At 34.0% G+C, this 19,722-nt stretch overlaps 2 protein-coding genes across 6 annotated transcripts in view; one reads left to right on the top strand and one right to left on the bottom strand.

The window, feature by feature from the left end:
- Window positions 1–19,722, top strand: part of ARL13B (ADP ribosylation factor like GTPase 13B) — a 69,645-nt gene that overhangs the window by 25,095 nt on the left and 24,828 nt on the right. The gene's annotated exons all lie outside the window — the stretch shown is intronic.
- Window positions 3,708–15,703, bottom strand: STX19 (syntaxin 19). Its single transcript, XM_047876167.1, has 2 exons — window positions 15,444–15,703; window positions 3,708–4,982 (listed from the first exon to the last, which is right to left on the bottom strand). Exon 2 carries the CDS (start codon window positions 4,855–4,857, stop codon window positions 3,973–3,975), a length of 885 nt encoding a protein of 294 aa, XP_047732123.1. The 5' UTR covers window positions 4,858–4,982; window positions 15,444–15,703; the 3' UTR covers window positions 3,708–3,972.

Genomic DNA, 19,722 nt, shown 5'->3' with positions numbered 1-19,722 from the left:
ACCGTGGTTAAGTGTAGTTACCGCCTGTCCCCATACACTTACTACATCATCAACTGTATTCCCTTGCTGTACTTTTCCTTCCCATGACTTATTTATTTTACAGCTGCAAGTTGTAACCTCTGACTCTGAAGTTAGACAGGCCTAGGGGAGGTTATTTGCTCTGAGTTTCCATGTCTACACTTGTAAATAAGGATTTTAGTAAGTGTGTTGTCATGAGAATTTCAGATCATGTATTTAAAGCAGCTAGTGCAGTGCTTTACTAGTGGCTTTGCAAGTGTGATTGATGATGGATATGAACAGTTATTGTTGATGATATGCTGTGTCTGGATGGAGATGAATTAGGAGAGCTTTTAAAATGTCTCATTATATGAATTCAGGCTACATGAAGCTTTTGATTACAGAAAATGACATAGTTTAGTAGGTGAGAACATGAGCCCAGGTGCTTATAGTAATTTTACCAGTAGATTTTCTAATATTGTCCCTCTAATGCTTAGTAAGTTTTTCCCTTTAAGGTAATCATTTTAAGGGAAAAAAATACTTTTAGTGCCTACTAAGTGTGTGGATAACATCTAAAATATGTTAAGCAACCAATTAAGTATTCTGGGTTTTTTTGCTTAGGTTAGGTGATTTTTTTTTTTTAAGATTTTACTTTATTTTGTTTATTTATTTACTTTTTGAGAGAGCACACGCACGTACATATGAGCTGGGGAGAGAGGCAGAGGAGAGAGAGAGAGAGAGAGAGAGAGATTCCCAAACAGGCTCCGTGCTATCAGTGCAGACAGAGCCCGACACAGGGCTTGATCTCACAAACCGTGAGATCATGACCTGAGCTGAAATCAAGAGTCAGATGCTTACCCAACTGAGCTACCCAAGGCGCCCTTCTCTACACCCAACATAGGGCGTGAACTCACAACCCCAAGATCAAGAGTCACGCTTCACTGCACCACTGACTGAGCCATCCAGTCCTCCCAGCGTGATTCTAATTAGTTTTAAAATATAACAGTGAAAATTATATGCGATATATTGCTTTGCCATGAATCTTTGTGTTAAGTCTTGCTGTAAAAGCACTATGTGCAGATATAAATACTAATAGAACTCTACAGTTTTACAAGCGCTTTTGGACATAATTATGCTAGTGAATATTAAATAATACTTAATGTTCTCAGTTTCCATGATAAACAATTTGGGAACAATTATAAACCAGTATCAGTAATGTCATAGATAAAAGGATATAGTGCAACTTCAGAAGGGGCAGAAGAAATTTATCACCACCTGATTAGGTGGAGAGTTTGTCATTGGATTTAAATTTATCTTTTTTATAAAGTTCTTTAAACATTAGGAGCTGACATAGATGAAACATCTTTTTCTCTGGTAATACTTGATAATTGACACAGCAGAAAGCTCTTCAATTTCTTTGTATTTTATAATTTAAAATTTATTTTATAGTGTTAGGAGGTTACGTATATGTATATTCCTGTTATCCATCAACTCCACTGTGCTTTCAACTAATAATTTTGCCTCCTAGTTCTTTAAGGAAGTAGAAACTTATGTAAGAATTCTTTCATTTAGGACCACCAAATTTGTCCAACTATCTGCTTTTATTCCTAAATATTGCCTTTTCTCGAGACTATAATATGGAAAAAGTGCTTCTGCTCCTATCCAAGGCCACCTTCTCCATTTGTACTATAGATCCCAATCCTTTCTACTTTTGCATATAATCCCTTCCATTTCTTATATCAAGAGTTTGCCAGTGTGGATCGTTCCCATTAGCAGGATGTACTCTTGGACTTCTTAACTTTAAGTGTTATGGAATCCTTTGACCCTGCATTCTTCTCAAGCAGTTCATTCCTTTTCACAGTCCTCTATTCACATAGCTGGAAAGTATACTTCGTAGTGGCTGCTATACTTCATATCGCATTCTTTCTTCAACGTACTTCTCTTGTGCTTCTATCCCTACAAATCCTTGAAATGGCTCATGTTCGAGTCAACGATTTGTCTTCACTTTGCCAAACCCATTGTCAGTTTGCTGTTCTTATTTTACTTCAGGTTGACTTCTTCCTAAACTTTGTCCTTTTAACACTCTGCATTGTAGCACACTTTTTTGGTTTTCCTTATACTTCATTAATAGTTTCTTCTCAATCTCCTTTATTAACTCTTCTACTTTAGGTGGAAATTTTGGAATACCTCAGGCTCTTCTCTGGGTATTTGATTTTTTTGGACCTACAAACTTTTTAGGTAACTTCATTCTAAAATCACCCACCTCTGGGGCACTTAGGTGGCCCAGTAGGTTGAGCCTGTGACTCTTGATTTTGGTTCAGGTCATGATCCCAGGGTCATGAGATCATCCAATCAGTCTCCTGTAGATTCTAGCTTTGAAATCTATCACAAGTTAGTCTAATTTTTTTTTCATCGCCACTTATATAGTACCTAGTAGTTAAGAATTTGTTTTGGAATCAGACAGCCTGGGTTCAAATTCTGATTCTCACAGTTTCTGTGACCTGGGACAGGTTACTTAACCTCACCGTACCTAGTGTTTTTGTGGGCAAAACTGTAAAATTATTAGAACAATGCTGAGACATAACACACTGTATTAACCTTGAGTGTTAGTAATGCTACCCCCACCCCCACCTCCATTCCCATCCTAGTCCAGGCTTCCACCATCTCTTACTGGGATTGCTGCATTACCCTTCTGGTGGTTTTCTATACCTGCATCCTTGTCCTCCACTCATCTGCCTCAAATCCATTCTAATCCACATACAGCAGACAAGATGATTTTTCTCAGATAAATTACATAATGTCATTTTCAGGCTAGAGACAGTCTAAGGGCTTTACATTAATTATACTTGCTGTAAACTTCGGACTTACATGGCCAACAAAGCCTTTCATCTAGCCCCTGCTGACCTTTCTTAACTTTATCTCTTACCTCATTACTCCTTTCTTACTATGATACAGATGTACTGCTCATTTTTCTTTAAACAGAGTAAGTGATATCTCACTCAGGTTCTTTGTACTATGCCTGGGATATACTGTTCCTTGTCCTCATCATTTAGATATTCATTTAATGTTCCCTTTCAGAGAGGCCTTCACTGACCACCCAAGGAAAAGAAGCCATTCCAAAAGTCAGTTTCTCAATACCTTAAGTTTCTGCCAAGAGCTTAACAGTATCTAATATTTGTATTTGTTTTTTACCTGCTTTCTCCATTAAAATGTGAATTCCAAAACTTTATTCCTGTGTGTTTAGACTATATCCCTAGCCCATTGTGCAGTGTTCAGCTTCACCGTAAAGTGATAGAGAATCTTTTGAGAATGCAGTTGCCTTTATTTTTTACTTTCTTTGCCAACCTTCCTGATCTGTACTACAATGTCCTGAATGGACCCAAGTTCAGGAAAACAGTGCCTTACTTTCTTAGGCCTTAAGTTAGATTCAGCTCTCAGTTACCAACCAGACTCTTCATTCAGTACATAGTTGGATTTTTCCATGATTTGTTGACCACCGAGTTAACTTACCCATCTGAGCATAAAAGATTTGACACAGCTTCTGGTTTGATTTTAATATAGCACTTTTTGAGGTCTTGTTTCATGCACTTAATTTACCACTGAAATGCTCTCAAATGAGCCAGAAGGATTGGTTAAGCAGTTGTCACTTACATTCATCTTGTTAAGGCATTAAAAGTTACAAAATACATAATAGAGCTTGGTACCTGAACGGAAACATAAGATCATTGATCTCATTTTTAGTAGTTAACTTGTGAGTTTAAAGTTAACTAGCTATACTGTTTTTGGTTTAATAAATGACTTGCTTTGTCCCTGACTGAAGAAGTTTCTGTTGGTCTAGCAGATAAGGGCTGAAGAGGAAAATTATGACTTAATAATGATGAAAGGTATGTGAATGGATCTGTAAAATGAAGAAAGATGCTGAAAAATAGGACATCCTTCATTCTACAACTGGAAAAAATGTCTAAAATAGCTTCTTTATTTTGAGCCACAGCACGGGCAACACCAACAACACAATACCTTACAAGGATTTCTTTTTTTGTATTTTACAGCGAGTCCAAATTTCTCTTTAGTAGTGTTAACATATTCTTTTGTACCATTCACTATCATTTCGATATTGTTGATGCTTTCTCCTTGCTCCTCTACTAAAAGAGATATCTGAATGAAAAGGTCCCTTAAATCTTTTATTTGGTTCTCCAAATTAACAAGTTCCTTGTGTCTTTGTTCTATCTCTGAGAGTTGTGCTTTAGTGATAGTGATTTCTGTAAGTAAGCTTTCATTAAAAACTTCCCATTTGCCTTGATAAAGCATATCATTTACTTCTTCTTCAGGCACTTCTTTTCCAGCAACTTCAAGCTGACGGAAAATAAATGTCTTGCACTTCTCCTGCTTTGCTGCTAATGTGTCATTGTATGTAAACATTGTTTGCTGAAATTGGCGGAACATCGCAGCATGCTGAGATTTAAGTATCCTTGTCACCACTGCTGATGGACCATTTTCAGCCTCTGACTTCTTAACTTCTTTTACTAAATCATCCAAACCTCTGTTAATGTGTTCTGCTTGTATTTTTATCTCCTTTGTAATGCTAGACTCTCTCTTAAGTAGACTAAACCTTCTCATTGAAGCCACCAGACTTCTCTGTTGCTGCCCAAATTTTTGAACATCATCTGTCAAATTGTTAATACTCTCCTGTAGTTTTTGGATTTCATGTAAGTGTCTCTCAGCTACCGGCTCTCTTTCATAAATAACAGCTTGCTGCAAAAACACCCCTTGTTCTTCTGCTTCTGTAGTCAACACATGCCTGTCTCTGGAGAGTTCGATTTCTTTTGTTCGTTGCTTTAGTTCTTGAAGTCGGTCTTTCATCTTCCGTTTCCTTTTAAGAAGCAAAAATGATTGTGTTGAACAAAGAAAAGTTTGGCATTTTCTCTCAGTAACGGTTGGCTTCACATAGCTAATGTGTGTCTCCCAGGAAAAATCCTCCTAGTTTTCTGAAAAGAGTTTGAAAAATTAGAAAAATCAGTAAGTATTTCCTCATAAAGATAAGTGAATAGGAAAAGTAATGTAAAATAATTTATAAGTTACTGCATACCCTGTGGGCCTACTATGAGTCCTGTTCGGTTCGGTGAAATAGCTGAGAAAGCAGTGATAGAGATACAATTGCCCCCAAATAAGTAGTTCAGTCTCATCTCATGATTCTGCCATTTAATAGATTTTTGTGCATCTAGAGGATATATCTTAAAATGGAAGATTTGACCATATCTTCAACTTTTAGGAGTAAAAGGGCACTTTGAAAATGCCCTTATTACTAAAGATATTGTTCCTAATTAATTTGGTCTATGTGATGTTAAAGTCATTTGCTAAATATGCATTTTAGTGACAGGGCAGATTCCATAGGAAAGATGGAAGCAATATAGATAATATTGGATTTTTTTTTTTTAATTTCTGAGGCTTCTAGATTGATTAACACATTTGACATAGCATTGTTTTTTTATCTATTATATACACATATATATGTATATATATATACATATCCATTATATCCACATATGCTTGGTTTGATTATGCTGATTCCTTATTCTTAGCATTCCTTTGCAAAGATATCCAGACTTAGAACAAAATTTCTACCAATTCATATTAAGTGCTATTTTTTCAGAAATGACAATATATAAAATGCTATTTTGGGGTGCTGATAGGGTTGACATCACATCCTGTGTTGGTAGTTACCCACAGGATTAAATTTGGTGTACATTATATATACACACACACATATACATGCACACACATATATACGTATATAATTTATATATACATATATATGTGTTTAGGTCTATACACATGTATGTATATACATATATAATTTATATGTACATGTATTTATTTATGTATATGTACTATATATACACTCACTGTTATGCATATATATAAAATGAAATGAGTAAGGGGAATGCAAACTGATGTATTCTCTGGAAAACAGTATGGAGTTTCCTCAAAAAGTTAGAAATAGAACTACCCTATGATCTAGCAATTGCATTACTAGATATTTACCCAAAGGATACAAAAGTAATAATCCAAAGGAATACATGTACCCCTATGTTTATAGCAGTATTATTTACTTCCAAATTATGGACGTGTGTGTGTGTGTGTGTGTGTGTATGTTATCTCACTGGAATTTAGATAAAAACAAAAATATATTTAAAAAGACAATCCATGTTAATAAAATATTTTCATAGAACATCTTGACTTTAGAAGGGCATTTAATAATGCCTTTCATGATATTTTTGCAGATAAGAAGCTGTTGGGGAGTTACAAATAGTGTGTTGAACCACACATAATATCAGTATAAGCCAGAGAAAAATCAGCCAGTATTGCTAATGTTATGCTGTTATGCTATGGGATGTAAGTGTTTGATATTGCTTATGCAAATATTTTTATCAGTGATTTGGGTGTTGTCACAGAAGGCATACTTATCAAATATGTTGATGACACATAATTTGGAGAGATCTTCAAGTACAGAGTTGGGATTCAAAGATTAAAATATCATAGAACACTCTACTAAAAGGAACAAAATTATGTTTAACCAGGACGGATATAAAATATTGCAACTAATCGTTTAGAAAGCATCTTTACATCTATAAAATGGAAGATCCTATCTTCATAGCAGTGCTGATCAAAATAACTGGAGGTTTTAGTTGATTATGAGCTTTGTATCAGAATAATCATTATGCTTTCATGAATAATATTGTCATGTCTAGATTGACTAAGAAAGATATTTGTTCCACTGACTTTATGTTAGTCAAAGCAAATGAGAGAAGGACTGTGTTAAGTTCTGATGTTTTGAGATAAGAATTCAAAAATTGGGAATTTCCATACTATCACAGGAAGGTTGAGATTGGAAGACAATCTCAGGGACATAATACAAGGAGAATCACTGAAAAGAATGGAAATACTTTTCCTGCAACAGAGATGTAGGGAGTATCTACAACTGTTTTCTGAAATGTGTAGGTCTGTATGTATAAGAGGGACCAGACTTAACTTGGCATTAATCCAAGAGACATGAGTGGAAATTACATGGAGAGAGGTTTGATTCAGTGTAAAGAAGACTTTTCAAATGAGTTGAGTTGTCCCAAGATAGAATGAACTGCTTCATGAGTTAATAGGCTTGTTGTCACTGGAGATGTTCAAGATTCTTGATTGATGACCCAGTTGATGATGTGGAAATGAGGCCTGCATTGCACGAAAAGTTAAACCAGTGTCCTAATAATATTCCTTTGGTTTTAAAGGACTGACCTTCTGTCAAATAATTAGTGAGGCTTACTATATGCAAAGTTTTAAATACTGTTGTATTTATTTAATAGTACCTGTCCTGGAATAATTTACTCTCTAAGGGGAGATGGGCAATATACAATTAAACAAATAAATGAGACAATTTTAGATCTTGATGGATCAATTAAGCAAATCTTCTCTAAGGTGGTATTTGAACTATGAGACCTACTGTTGAGAAGATGAAGACCCATGGGATAGTACCCAGGCTGTAGGAAATGGGGTGCCACGGCAATGAATGGGATTCCAGAAAGAAGCCTTAGAAGTTAGCTATCAATTTCTACATTTTTCTTATGGGAAAGTTGAGAATCAGAAAAGTTAAATGTCTTACCCAGAGCTTGTTAATGGTAGTACTGGTTAAATAATGCAAGATTTCCTGGCTTCTAGACTAGTGCTTCTTCCAGTGTGAGATATATAATATAAATTTTCCAGAATATATATATATATATTATATATATGTATATACATTATATATATATATATATATATATATATATTACATAAAGCTGGGATCATCTATATGCTCTTTTGTATTCAGTATTTTATTAAATGTCTGATGATCATGCTGGTGAAGATATTTAAAAACACTCAAAAAAACATTGGAAAGTGATTGTAGAAACTTTTTCTCATGTGGCAACTTTGTGAAAGCAGAATTACCACCCATAATTTACTATATACTTCTGGTAAAGACTCACCCTCTTTCTGGTGTAGAGGGAGGTTGATGCTAAAAAGTCAGTTAGCTTAATGATGTGTCTTGAATAGCTCCCTACTGTTCTTTGTTTGGTTTAGCATTATTTATTACTTCCTTATCTGTATGCTGTCTCTGGTATTACCTTATTGATGCTGACAATAAACCCCTCCCCTTAGTGCTTAGGATGTCAGGTTGCTTGTAAACTTTGTCTTTTTTTATTTTTTTTTTTTGCCTGAGGTAATTTCTTTATTTTACACTGCTTTTCTTCCAATCTCCCCCTCAACTTTATTGAGGAATAATTGACAAATATAATTGTATATTTTTAAAGTGTTCAGTGTGATCACTTCATATACATTGTGGAATGATTACCAGTTTCAACATAATGAATACATCCTTCACTTCACATAATTAGCCTTTTTTTGCATGTGTGATTAGAATACTTATGATGTACTCTGAGCAACTTTCACATATATACACCATATTATTAACCACAGTCCCCATGCTGTACTTTATATCCTCAGAACCTATTTTTCTTTAAATTGAAAGTGTGTACTCTGATCTATCTCTGCTCATTTCAGTCTTTCCCCAGCCACCATTCTATTTCTATTCTGTTTCTATGAAATCAATTTTTTTTTTTTTTTTAAGATTCCACATGTAAGTGACACAATACAACATTTCTCTTTCTCTGTTTGGCTTATTTCACTTAGCATAATGTCCTCCAGTTTCATCCATGTTGTTGCAAATGTAGAATTTCCTTCTTTTATTTTTTAATTTTATTTTTTTTAATTTGCATCCAAATTAGTTAGCATATATGCAACGATGATTTCAGGAGTAGATTCCTTAGTTCCCCTTACCCGTTTAGCCCACCCCCCCCCACAACCCTCCAGAAACCCTCTGTTTGTTCTCCATATTTATGAGTCTCTTATGCTTTGCCCTCTCCCTGTTTTTATATTATTTGTGTTTCCCTTCCCTTATGTTCATCTGTTTTGTCTCTTAAAGTCCTCATATGAGTGAAGTCATAGGATTTTTGTCTTTCTCTGACTAATTTCACTTAGTATAATACCCTCCAGTTCCATCCACGTAGTTGCAAATGGCAAGATTTCATTCTTTTTGATTGCCGAGTAATACTCCATTATATATATATATATATATATATGATGTATATATACATTTTATATATATATATACACCACATCTTCTTTATCCATTCATCCATCGATAGACGTTTGGGCTCTTTCCATAGTTTAGCTATTGTCGATAGCGCTGCTATAAACATTGGGGTGCATGTGCCCCTTCGAAACAGCATATCTGTATCCCTTGGATAAATGCCTAGTAGTGCAATTGCTGGGTTGTAGGGTACTTCTGTTTTTAGTTTTTTGAGGAAACTCCATACTGTTTTCCAGAGTGGCTGCACCAGCTTGCATCCCCAAAACTTTGTCTTTTTTAAATTGGCTTTTTAAATATGATTTTTTCCTCCTCAAATTAGCACACATAGACAGTTTAAGAAGTCAAATCACTTCAAAGCTTGTAAAGATATATAGCCGACCGTTGCCTGCCCCACCATGCCTCATTTCCATTTTCCCATTCCCAAAGGCAGTTGTTTCCAGCCCCTGAGCTGTATGTTACTTTTAAACTCTCTGTTTCTAGGTAATTTGCTTCCATAGGTGTTTCCGCTTTTTCAGTTTTAAATATTCTATTGTATCTCTGCTATGAAAGATGTGGTTTAACCACATTATACCCCCAGTCTTCCCTCAATTTTTCCCTCTCAGTATAGTTATATCACAATTTTTGGTTAGTATTCTGTGTTTACATTATTCTCACTACCCAAATATTACATATACCAGAGTCACAAAAGGTAGTATGGCTATATTTTCTTTCTCAGATAATTTTTTTCATTGTTTCTAGGCCTTTTCAGTGGATAAGGCTAGGAAATGTGTATTTTCACTTTAAGAAAGCTTTTTGTTGAAGTATTTGCACATATACAGAAAGTGTCCCAAATAAAAATGTATAGTTTGATGATTTTTCACAAAGTGAACACATCCATGTAACCACTACTCAGATCAAGAACCATGTAACTTTTAAATTTCTCTTGAAAATACTAATTACCTCAGGTTTTTAGTTGCTTAATTTTGTACATGTGCATTACTACTTCACTCTAAACTCTTGACTTGAACTGAAAATACCCTCTTAATATATTCAAATATAGTAGTTATTTTTCTTTTATTTCATGTTGTTATTCCATCTTCTGAGGCTTCTTTCTCGAAACCCTCTAGTATGACCTGATTTACTACACAGCTTCTATGTTTGGATATTTTTCTCTTTTCTTGTGTATTATCTCCTCCTGATTCCTAGTTCCTCATCTCTATTCTTGGTTTATTCCCTTGATTTGGGGGCATACCATAGTTTCCTTTTAAAACATAAATGTGGTGATCACTTATATTTCTGAAAACATTTTTATTCTATCCTTAATACTGGAATGACAGATTTTCTGCAGATATAATTCTTACTTGGAAATTATATTCCATTGAATTTTGAAAACCTTGCTGCATTTTTATCTAACATTCTTTGTCGCCCTTAAGAAATCTGCCATAGAATTCCTGGTATTTTAAATAGGATCGTTTTTTTCCCCTTCCTTTCATAAAAGTCTTGGCCTTTTCTTTTTAATCTCAGTGTTCTGAATTTTCACAATAACATGACTTGGGGTACATCTTTTTGCATTTATTTGCTGGAAGTTGAATGATTTTTCAGTCTGGAAATTGATGTATTTAGGGTTTTTTTGGGGGGGGGAAGGAGGTTCCTAATTTTTCAAAAACTTCATCTTTTCCTTTCTCTTTGTATTACTTTCCTTAAAATTCCCCTTATTTGGATGTTAACTTTCTTAGCTATTCCTCTAACTTCCTTAGTGTCTGAAAGGTAAAGTGACTTGCCGGAGGCCACATAACTAAAAAGTGGCAGAACCTCATTCAGATACAAGACTGCCTGATTGCAGATCTGTTCTTTTTCTGATTTCTATAGTGACTAGAAATAGGTTATCCTAGTGAAATATGCTCTAAATGAAGTTGGTCTATATCAAATAGTGTTTTTAGTATAAGTACTATAATAAATTAGTATAATTACTATAAAGACTAAAATAAAGTTCTTGCAGAAGGTAATATAGTATATCAGAGCTAAAATAATTATGTTGTTTGCAGCTTTATTATAACCTGTAGTATAATTAGACCAAATTAAGCACTTTACAGTTTAGAAGAGGAAAAAGATTTAATTCTAACTCATATACCTATGTGACAGAAAGTCTCCAAGAATCTTTGAATCCTATCCTTGATACCATGGTAGAGATAGGTATTGTTATATTTTGTTTAGGCTCACAGTCATAGGCTGAGATAAGAGAGATAAGAAGTAATACTTCATTTCTATATATGTACACAGATTTCTGTTTTCTTCTAACCTGTTACTATGAATTCTTACAGCTACAATGTATATACTATGCTTTATATGGTTATGTTGTTTTTTGCACTTTTATTTTTGAAAAAACTGACTTTTATCCTTGATAACATGGGAAAAAGAAAAGACTGAGTATTAGAGGCTCAGATGAGAGATGGGGGTGGTAGGGACCAAAACAAAACAGATTCTGATTTTTATATTCATGAAAATTAAGTCCTGTTTAATGCTTATCTATGGCTAGGTAGTTTTTGGTAATGCTTAAATTTCACAGTTCTCAAGAACCGCAATGTCTCCAACTTTCTCCTTGGTTGCATGGTTTAGAACAAATCCTGAAACAACCCCCTCTAACATTTTTATGGCTGGATAGATATGGTTTTGTTTGTTTGTTTGTTTGTTTGTTTGTTTGTTTGTTTTAATTAGCAATAAGTGATCAGTGCCATCAAAAGCCTTTTTCTCAAGCATCATAGTTTGAAAAAATGTTTTAAGGAATAGAATATTTCAGATTGCTATTGTAACACAGTATGCCTTTGTAAGTGCTTTTAGAAAAGTAAATTTTACTGTCACTGATTTTGGAAACCAACACATTTGACTCTCACCCTTGTTAAGGTTGTCTTTTCCTGGGTTTCTGTTCTTGAAAGATTAGTTCCCTTGTGTACCTCATTTTAATATTTGTTTTTTTTTTCACATTTTAATATTTGAATAAAACATGCTTCAAGGAATCCTTCAAAATATGTTGATAGTATTTTCTATTCATTAATACTAATAATTTTTCCAGAAAAAATCAAGTAAATATTCCACATCTTTTATTCTGTAGGTGTAGATATGTTACTGATATTAAAGGAAAAACAGACTTCCTTTCAGTGCTATGTATCATGGCATGCATATTATAGTAAATAATGTTTATATAAAATCAGCGATACAGTTTATACTGTGTTGATCTTCATTTATAGATCCAATGCCTTTCTTTCTTTTCTTTTTTTTAAATGTTTTATTTTATTTTTTTTGAGAGACAGCATATTTCTTTTGAACATTTAAAGTGTATTTATGTTAAAGATACCTTAAATTATTAGATTCTTTCTGGTTTCTTAGGAATAAATTCCTTTGTTGTGGCCACAGTCTGTTCCTTCTGGTGGTGGGCAGGTGTATTTTGTGACCTTTGTCAGTAGTAGGTGATTATATTATACAAGGATGTCCTGAGTGCTCTGCATTATGGATACATCCTTAACCCATTTTTTGTTTGTTTGTTTTTGGCATGACTAGGGCCCTCTGGAGTTTGCCTTCTTAGCCCAGGTACTATAAATATGGGCTTGATTTTTCTCTAGTGCTTTTTCTATAGCCCAGGTATATACATATGGGTCTGGATTTTTTTCTTACTGATTTTTATAGCCTCAGTGGATACCTCACCTCCCATTGTAATCCTGACATTAAATCCAATAGAGATTTTCCTGTAACTGTATATGAACTATATTCTATTTTTTTCTAGTTTAACACTTTAGGAAGCTCAGTTTTAGTCCCCTATTATGCACAAATTCTAAACTGCAGCCTCTAAGGTAAAGTATTTGCATGGAGTTAGCTTTAATTCCTGCTTTCCATTTTGGCTGTGTGTTGCCTCTTCAATTCTAGCATCTGGAAATTTCTCTTTCTTACTTCAAATGTAATGATGCAATTTTAAATTTTGTGCTTTTTCTCTTAAGACTACATCAAACATGTCTACATGTTTTGTTTTGTTTTGTTTTGTTTTGTTTAATGTGTTTTATTTTGAGAGAGGGAGAGAGAAGTCCCAAGCAGGCTCCACGCTGTCAGTGTGAGCCTGATGTAGGGCTCCATCTCACAAATCATGTGAGTTGAAACCATGAGTCGAAAGCTTAATCAACTGAGCCACCCAGGCACCCCGTACTTCCATATGTTTGTGGCAAGAGGGTGAGATATCTGTATATCTTGACTGAAAGTCATAGGTGATTATCTTTACAGAGTTAACATAGTTCAGAATGTTCCTTAAATTCTTCTTAATCTGCCCCAAAATTGACTTAATGTAGGAGATACTCAGTTGCACTTACATGTTACATATAAATTGTATTTCCTAGTAGTTACTTTCTCATAAGTACATACATAACTATTTCCAATTTAACCTCTTAATTTTACAGCTTCATAAATTAGAATATTAAGTAAAGTGAGACATGTAAGTATATTAGAATTTGAAAGTTGGAAGAGACAGAGTTCATGAAGCCATAAATGTGTAATTGCTTAGGCTACATGAAATTGATGAGACTACCATTGTATATAATCTTTCTGTACCTTAAATGTATTTTTCTTAATGTTGGAAGATTTCTATCCAAATACGAATCCTCTGTCAGTATGTTTAGCTTACTGTGTTGCTATACAAGTTTTAATTGTACTGTTAATAACTGACTTATCTTGAGCTTAAACAGGATATTTGCAAAAAGAAAGAAGACTAATTTATAAATATGGGAATCAACTTTGACAATTTGTTCTGGGAAATAGAAAAGTAAACTGTATGACGTAAAACTTTCTCCGCCCTATTACAAACAGGGAACATTCTCAGAAACAGAAATATGAATAAAAATTACCTAATGCTTTAAGAAACATACACCCTGAGACAGATATTTACAGATTTATAGATTTTTTTTAGTAAGAAATTTCTTTCTACAGTTACTGTATTAAATACACTATTTTAATAAATGTAACCAGTTTTTATCCAACATGAAATAGAGTATTCTTTTGCTTTTATGTGTGAAGACAACTTGTAACATTTTCCTAATTCAAAGTGAAAGCATCTGTTCATGGAAAATTCACCTCTTGGGCTGCTTAAATATGGAAAGCAAACTAAAAAGAAATACTGAAAATTGCATATATTTTCTCAGAGTTTAAATTATCTCATATTTTTTATAATGCAGTCTTTCAGTACTTTTTTATTCTACTCATTTGTTGTAAATAAATTGTTAAATTACCTTGCGTAATGTAACAATAAGACCATTTTTGTTTAAATATTTAAGACTTTGGTATTATTTTGAACTCCCACTTATCTTATTAAGCTGTACCTACATGAAAAGATTTTTATATTTAGTTTAAAACTACATAGCCATGGAGATAATGTGCTCTAAATATATCATAGCCAACTTTCAAGTCTACCCTTAAAACATTTAATAAAAGTCATTATTATTTTGATTGAAAATGGGCTATTTATTAAGATCTAACATGGTAGGAATTATAAAATAACTTTGAAGAAATATCAAAAAATAAAATAGGTTTTGGTTAAGCTTCTATAGATTACTTAATTCTGAACGTATCAGACTACCTATATATATGTGTCATTTAAATAGTACTGACTTAAGTTTTAAAACCATCAAATCAAATATATTTACATTAAGTTTTATAATTTAAGTACTTAGGATATACTTAAACATTAAAATATAGAATATACTGAAACATTGAAAATCTGAGTACTTTGATATTTTTACTGTAGTCCTTTTACAACAAAGTTATTATCTAATTTCTTCCAATTTAAAAGATTTTCAGAAACAATGAAGAAATTAAGATCTTACAGGAAATTATCTTAACTTTAAAAATATTATACATGTGTGTCAATGTGTATATGTGTATGGACATAAGTGTCTTTTCACAATTAAATGTAAAAGTATTCTGAAAGTAAGCACAGTATGACTAATTTATAGTCTACAAAAGAAAGCATTTTAAGTTTGTTTTTAGAGGATCTGATTTTCTAGTGTTTCCAAAATGAGAAGTTATTTTTTAAAGGAATTAAAAGAAAAAGTTGATTTTTATTATAGTGGTTTATTTCAAAGAGCTCTAAACCCAAACCTTATTCAAGATATAGCAGTATAAATGAACAGATCAGTTACCTGGTCGAAATCTAAGCAAACCAGTAACTTTAAGTATCTGTTGAGCTATTTTTAAATGTCACACATTTCAGTCTATGGATGTCTTGCATTGAAAAATACAAAAAAGTAGTTTTATTTACCTTTGTCTTGTTCTTTTTGTTGCTTTTCCACCTGCAGTGTCGGAGTCCTGCCCTTGAGAGAACAGCTGAATTATCTGTAACGTTTCCATCAAATTATTTAAGCCCGTGTCTTATAGCTCACAGGCTAATTTCTGTATGGTTTTCATCTAGTTAATGTAATTGAAAGCCAAATAATGAAGTCAAATAAGTTAGACGTAGAGTTGTCCTTTTGCTGTTAGTATCAAATGAGAAGAACAAATTGCTTGCTTCACACCTGGAGGATCCGGTTTTGCCTGTTAGCTGCCTATTCTTTAGATTAAAGGAAGATCATTTTCATTGGAGCTAGCCGGTAACAGGAAGTCCTTGTTAAACTGCCTACATAGAGCATTTGGCACAGGCTCTGTAATTTTGATCTTGGATTATGCATAAAAGATATTATGCAAAAGGTGGTTTGTCTTTAAATAGATGTTACTTTGCTTTCTTTAGGTATTAAAACTTGCTAAATATTACAGAATTTGGAATAAATAGGAATGGAAACAAGCTTGGGGTGAAGACTTTTTGTTCCATTTACTCTAAGATGATAGAATTCTGCTTTATTTTAGGAAATCCCAAGGGCTTACCTCATGAAATCATTGAATTTCAGAACCATACCAGCCAGAAAAGAGCTCATATTTAAACCTTCCACGTCACTCTTCTTTTTACTTATACTTGCTATTTTCACTTTAAAATAGTTCCAGCATAGAAAACCTAAAGGTGTGCAGCAATATGTGATACTGTTTATAATATACAGTATAACAATTCAAAATTAATTTTCACTGGAGTGAAATACTTACAGGAAGGATTAGAAATGAAATTTCTCTCACCTTACCGAATTTTCTTACTCTCCCTTTTTTGCTGCCTGAGTTGTTATGATTGGAGGGTAAGAGGAGGGAAATTGCTATATCCTTGGAATGTTTCCAAAATAAGAAATAACTCATCACACACTTACTCCTCACAGCACTCTTTGTGACAACAAGTCACTGGAAACAACCCAAAAGCCCTTCCATGTAGGCCTGAATGAATGGAACATCTGTATAATGACTTCTGTATTCAGCCTTCCCTGTAGGCTGAATAAATGGAACGTCTGTATAATGACCGTTTTATTCATTAATAAAGAATATAGTAATAAAAAAGATTTCTTTATACTACAGGGTAATTGTAGAATTTACAATTAAAAAAAGCATGCTAGTGCACAAAAGTGTATATAGTGTAGTAGTTTTTGAGGCAAAAAGGAAAGGTGGATATACACACAAATACTCCTCCCCCCCACCAATCAATAATGGTGAATTTCCATAGTCTCCAAATTGTGTACTTGAAAATACCATTTCCCCCATATATATGTTTATATGTTCAAAAAGAAGCAATGGGAGGATGAGCTAAAAACTAATGAAAATAGTTACCTAGATGAGAATGGAAGGAATAGAGAGAGGGACAGGGACAGAGATGGAAAATAGTTCTGATTGTACCTTGTTTTTACAGTTTTGAATTTGGAACCATACAAACGTTTTAAAAATTAAATCTTAAAATAATAAAACTGTATGTAAAAAGCAAAAGAAGCCTGAAACAAATGAACGTGGCTACATATCTAGATGTTGGCATAGCCACACAGAGAAGCATTATTCCAAGTAATTTTAAAAACCAGTATTTTGACTCATGCATCTTTTGTGGGATATATGTTAGAGACAAAAATAACCACAATGAGGTCTTAACCTGCATTTGGAAGTATTTTTAGTAATAATATTGGTATTGTGTTGAAACTCTTTATACTGTATGGTAAATTGTTAATGTTGGTGTGATTACAAACTGAAGTTTTTAAGTATAAGAAAAAAGAACTACAGGGGCGCCTGGGTGGCTCAGTCGGCTAAGCGTCTGACTTGGGCTCAGGTCATGATCTTGTGGTCTGTGAGTTCGAGCCCCGCATCAGGCTCTGTGCTGACAGCTCAGAGCCTGGAGCCTGTTTCAGATTCTGTGTCTCCCTCTCTCTCTGACCCTCCCCCATTCACGCTCTGTCTCTCTGTTTCAAAAGTAAATAAACGTTAAAAAAATTGAAAAAAAAAGAAAACATCTTTCCTTAAAAAAAAAGAAAAAAAACAAAAGAAAAAAAGAACCACAAATGAAGCTAACTAAAAACTAATATTTGATTTAAAATGGAAAAATCACTATGAGCTCATGATTTAATTTTTTTCTAAACCAATTTTTCCTAGCTCTATCCACTGAAAGGTTCTAGAAGCAATGGCAAGTCAATAGCAGTAAATGCCCATAGTCCCCAGATTGTGGTCTTTAAAATACCAGTTCCTTCCTTACTGAAAGGAATCAGGGCACCTTAGAGAAACTGATGATTTCAGGTCTGGGACATTGTTTCTTTTCTTTCTTTCTTTCTTTCTTTCTTTCTTTCTTTCTTTCTTTCTTTCTTTTTTTTTTAAGTTTATTCATTTTTGAGAGAGAGAGAGAGAGAGCATGAGCAGGAGAGGGGCAGAGAGAGAGGGAGACAGAATCCGAAGCAGGCTCCAGGCTCTGAGCTGTCAGCACAGAGCCTGATGTGGGGCTTGAACTCATGAACTGTCAGATCATGACCTGAGCTGAAGTTGGCCACTTAACTGACTGAGCCACCCAGGTGCCCCTGGGATATAGTTTCTTATGGGAAAGCAAAGAAGCTATCAAAGATTACTGGAGTTGTGCCAAAAGAACACAGGAGCTAGTTCAAAGAGGACTCCCAGTGACCAAAAATCTGTAACTTTGAGCCTCAAAAAAGAACACTGACTAAAATAAACTAAAACACATTATCATATACATGTGCGTTTGAGGATATTTAAGTAATCTCTACCGCCAATGTGTAGGCTCAAACTCCGGACCCTGAGATCAAGAGTCACATGCTCTTCTTCTGACTGAGCCAGCCAGGCACCTCTAAAATCCATGAGTTCATAATGATATCTATCCCTCCACAAACCAAAGAAAGCAACTTGATTACCTTTGGAGGTTGATAAGGCACCAATTCACTCTTAGGAAAACTAGGAAATGAAGCAAAGGATCAAACATTTATGTTGACTTTTATCTGAATTGTATTTAAGCATTATCGAGTAGTTGATGAAAGTTTATTCTTTAGACAAAACATAGCTAGTAAATTCAGCAGGAATATAGAACTAGAAAAATCATGATTTGATAAGCTCTTGTAAAATAATGAAATTAAGCAAAGGTCATTATGCCTGTTAAAATCATTAGATGAAAGAAAGGTTAGTCGGGAACTTTATTTTGGACGAATCAAGCTGACTCTAGACGAATCCACTGATCTATTATAATATCACTAAAGCTTGTATAAGTAGATGTAATATTCCTTCTAAGTATCATATTAGCACTATCTATGCAATATGCTTGTCATAATTTCAACCAGTACATCTAACTACAGATGTCGCATCTACCGATGTGTATCTAATTACAGATACAGGAAATGCACGTTAAAATGACTTCATGAGGAGGGTATCAGCTGAATTGTACTAAACACAGGAAATTCTATAGAAATAGGGCTTGTTTTGTTTTACAAATAGATGTCATGGGAGGAAAAGAGGTGGTGGTGGTAATGTTGCAGGGGTGGGTGTGTTGGGACTGCAGATGATATTGATTCAGAAAGATTTAAACGAATACATTGTAATGTGTATCTTGTTTGGATCTGAATTTGGACATAACATAAAAAATATCAAGGAATGTTAATTTTTTTTTAGGCATGATAGTGTATTATGGTAATGTTTTTTTAATTTTTAAATTGCTGGGTGAAGTAACTTGACTGGGCAGGGCAAGTAAAAGATAGTAGATGAGCAAGAATGGCATAATGTTGATAATTTTTAAAGATAGGTGATAAGGGTTCATTAGATTTATTATTCTATATATTTGTTAAATAACATATTTGGCTCTGAAATGTCTGTCAAACCCTGACCATGACAGTGTTTTATTAAACTTTTGTCCTCTGCCATCTGATAGGCAAACGGTGTTATTTTGTAGTAATTCCTATTTTTCAATAATTTATTTTAGTTTTTCATTTGTTTTTCCTCAATATGTTCCTGATTGAGTGTCATGTTTTTTATGCCCAATACTATGCCAAATAAATTAAAAGTGGCCCCGGGGTGCCTGGGTGGCTCAGTCGGTTGAGCATCCGACTTCTGCTCAAGTCATGATCTCGTGGTTCATGGATTCATGCCCCTCACTGGGCTCTGTGCTGACAGCTCAGAGCCTGGAGCCTGCTTTGGATTCTCTCTGCCTCTCCCCCACT

Source organism: Prionailurus viverrinus, chromosome C2, assembly GCF_022837055.1.
Source record: "Prionailurus viverrinus isolate Anna chromosome C2, UM_Priviv_1.0, whole genome shotgun sequence".
Lineage (NCBI taxonomy): Eukaryota > Metazoa > Chordata > Mammalia > Carnivora > Felidae > Prionailurus > Prionailurus viverrinus.
This window is presented reverse-complemented; position numbering and strand designations above follow the sequence as displayed.

Excerpts from the sequence above, each read along its gene's own strand:
- STX19 (XM_047876167.1), bottom strand. The coding sequence starts at position 4,857 with ATGAAAGACCGACTTCAAGAACTAAAGCAACGAACAAAAGAAATCGAA.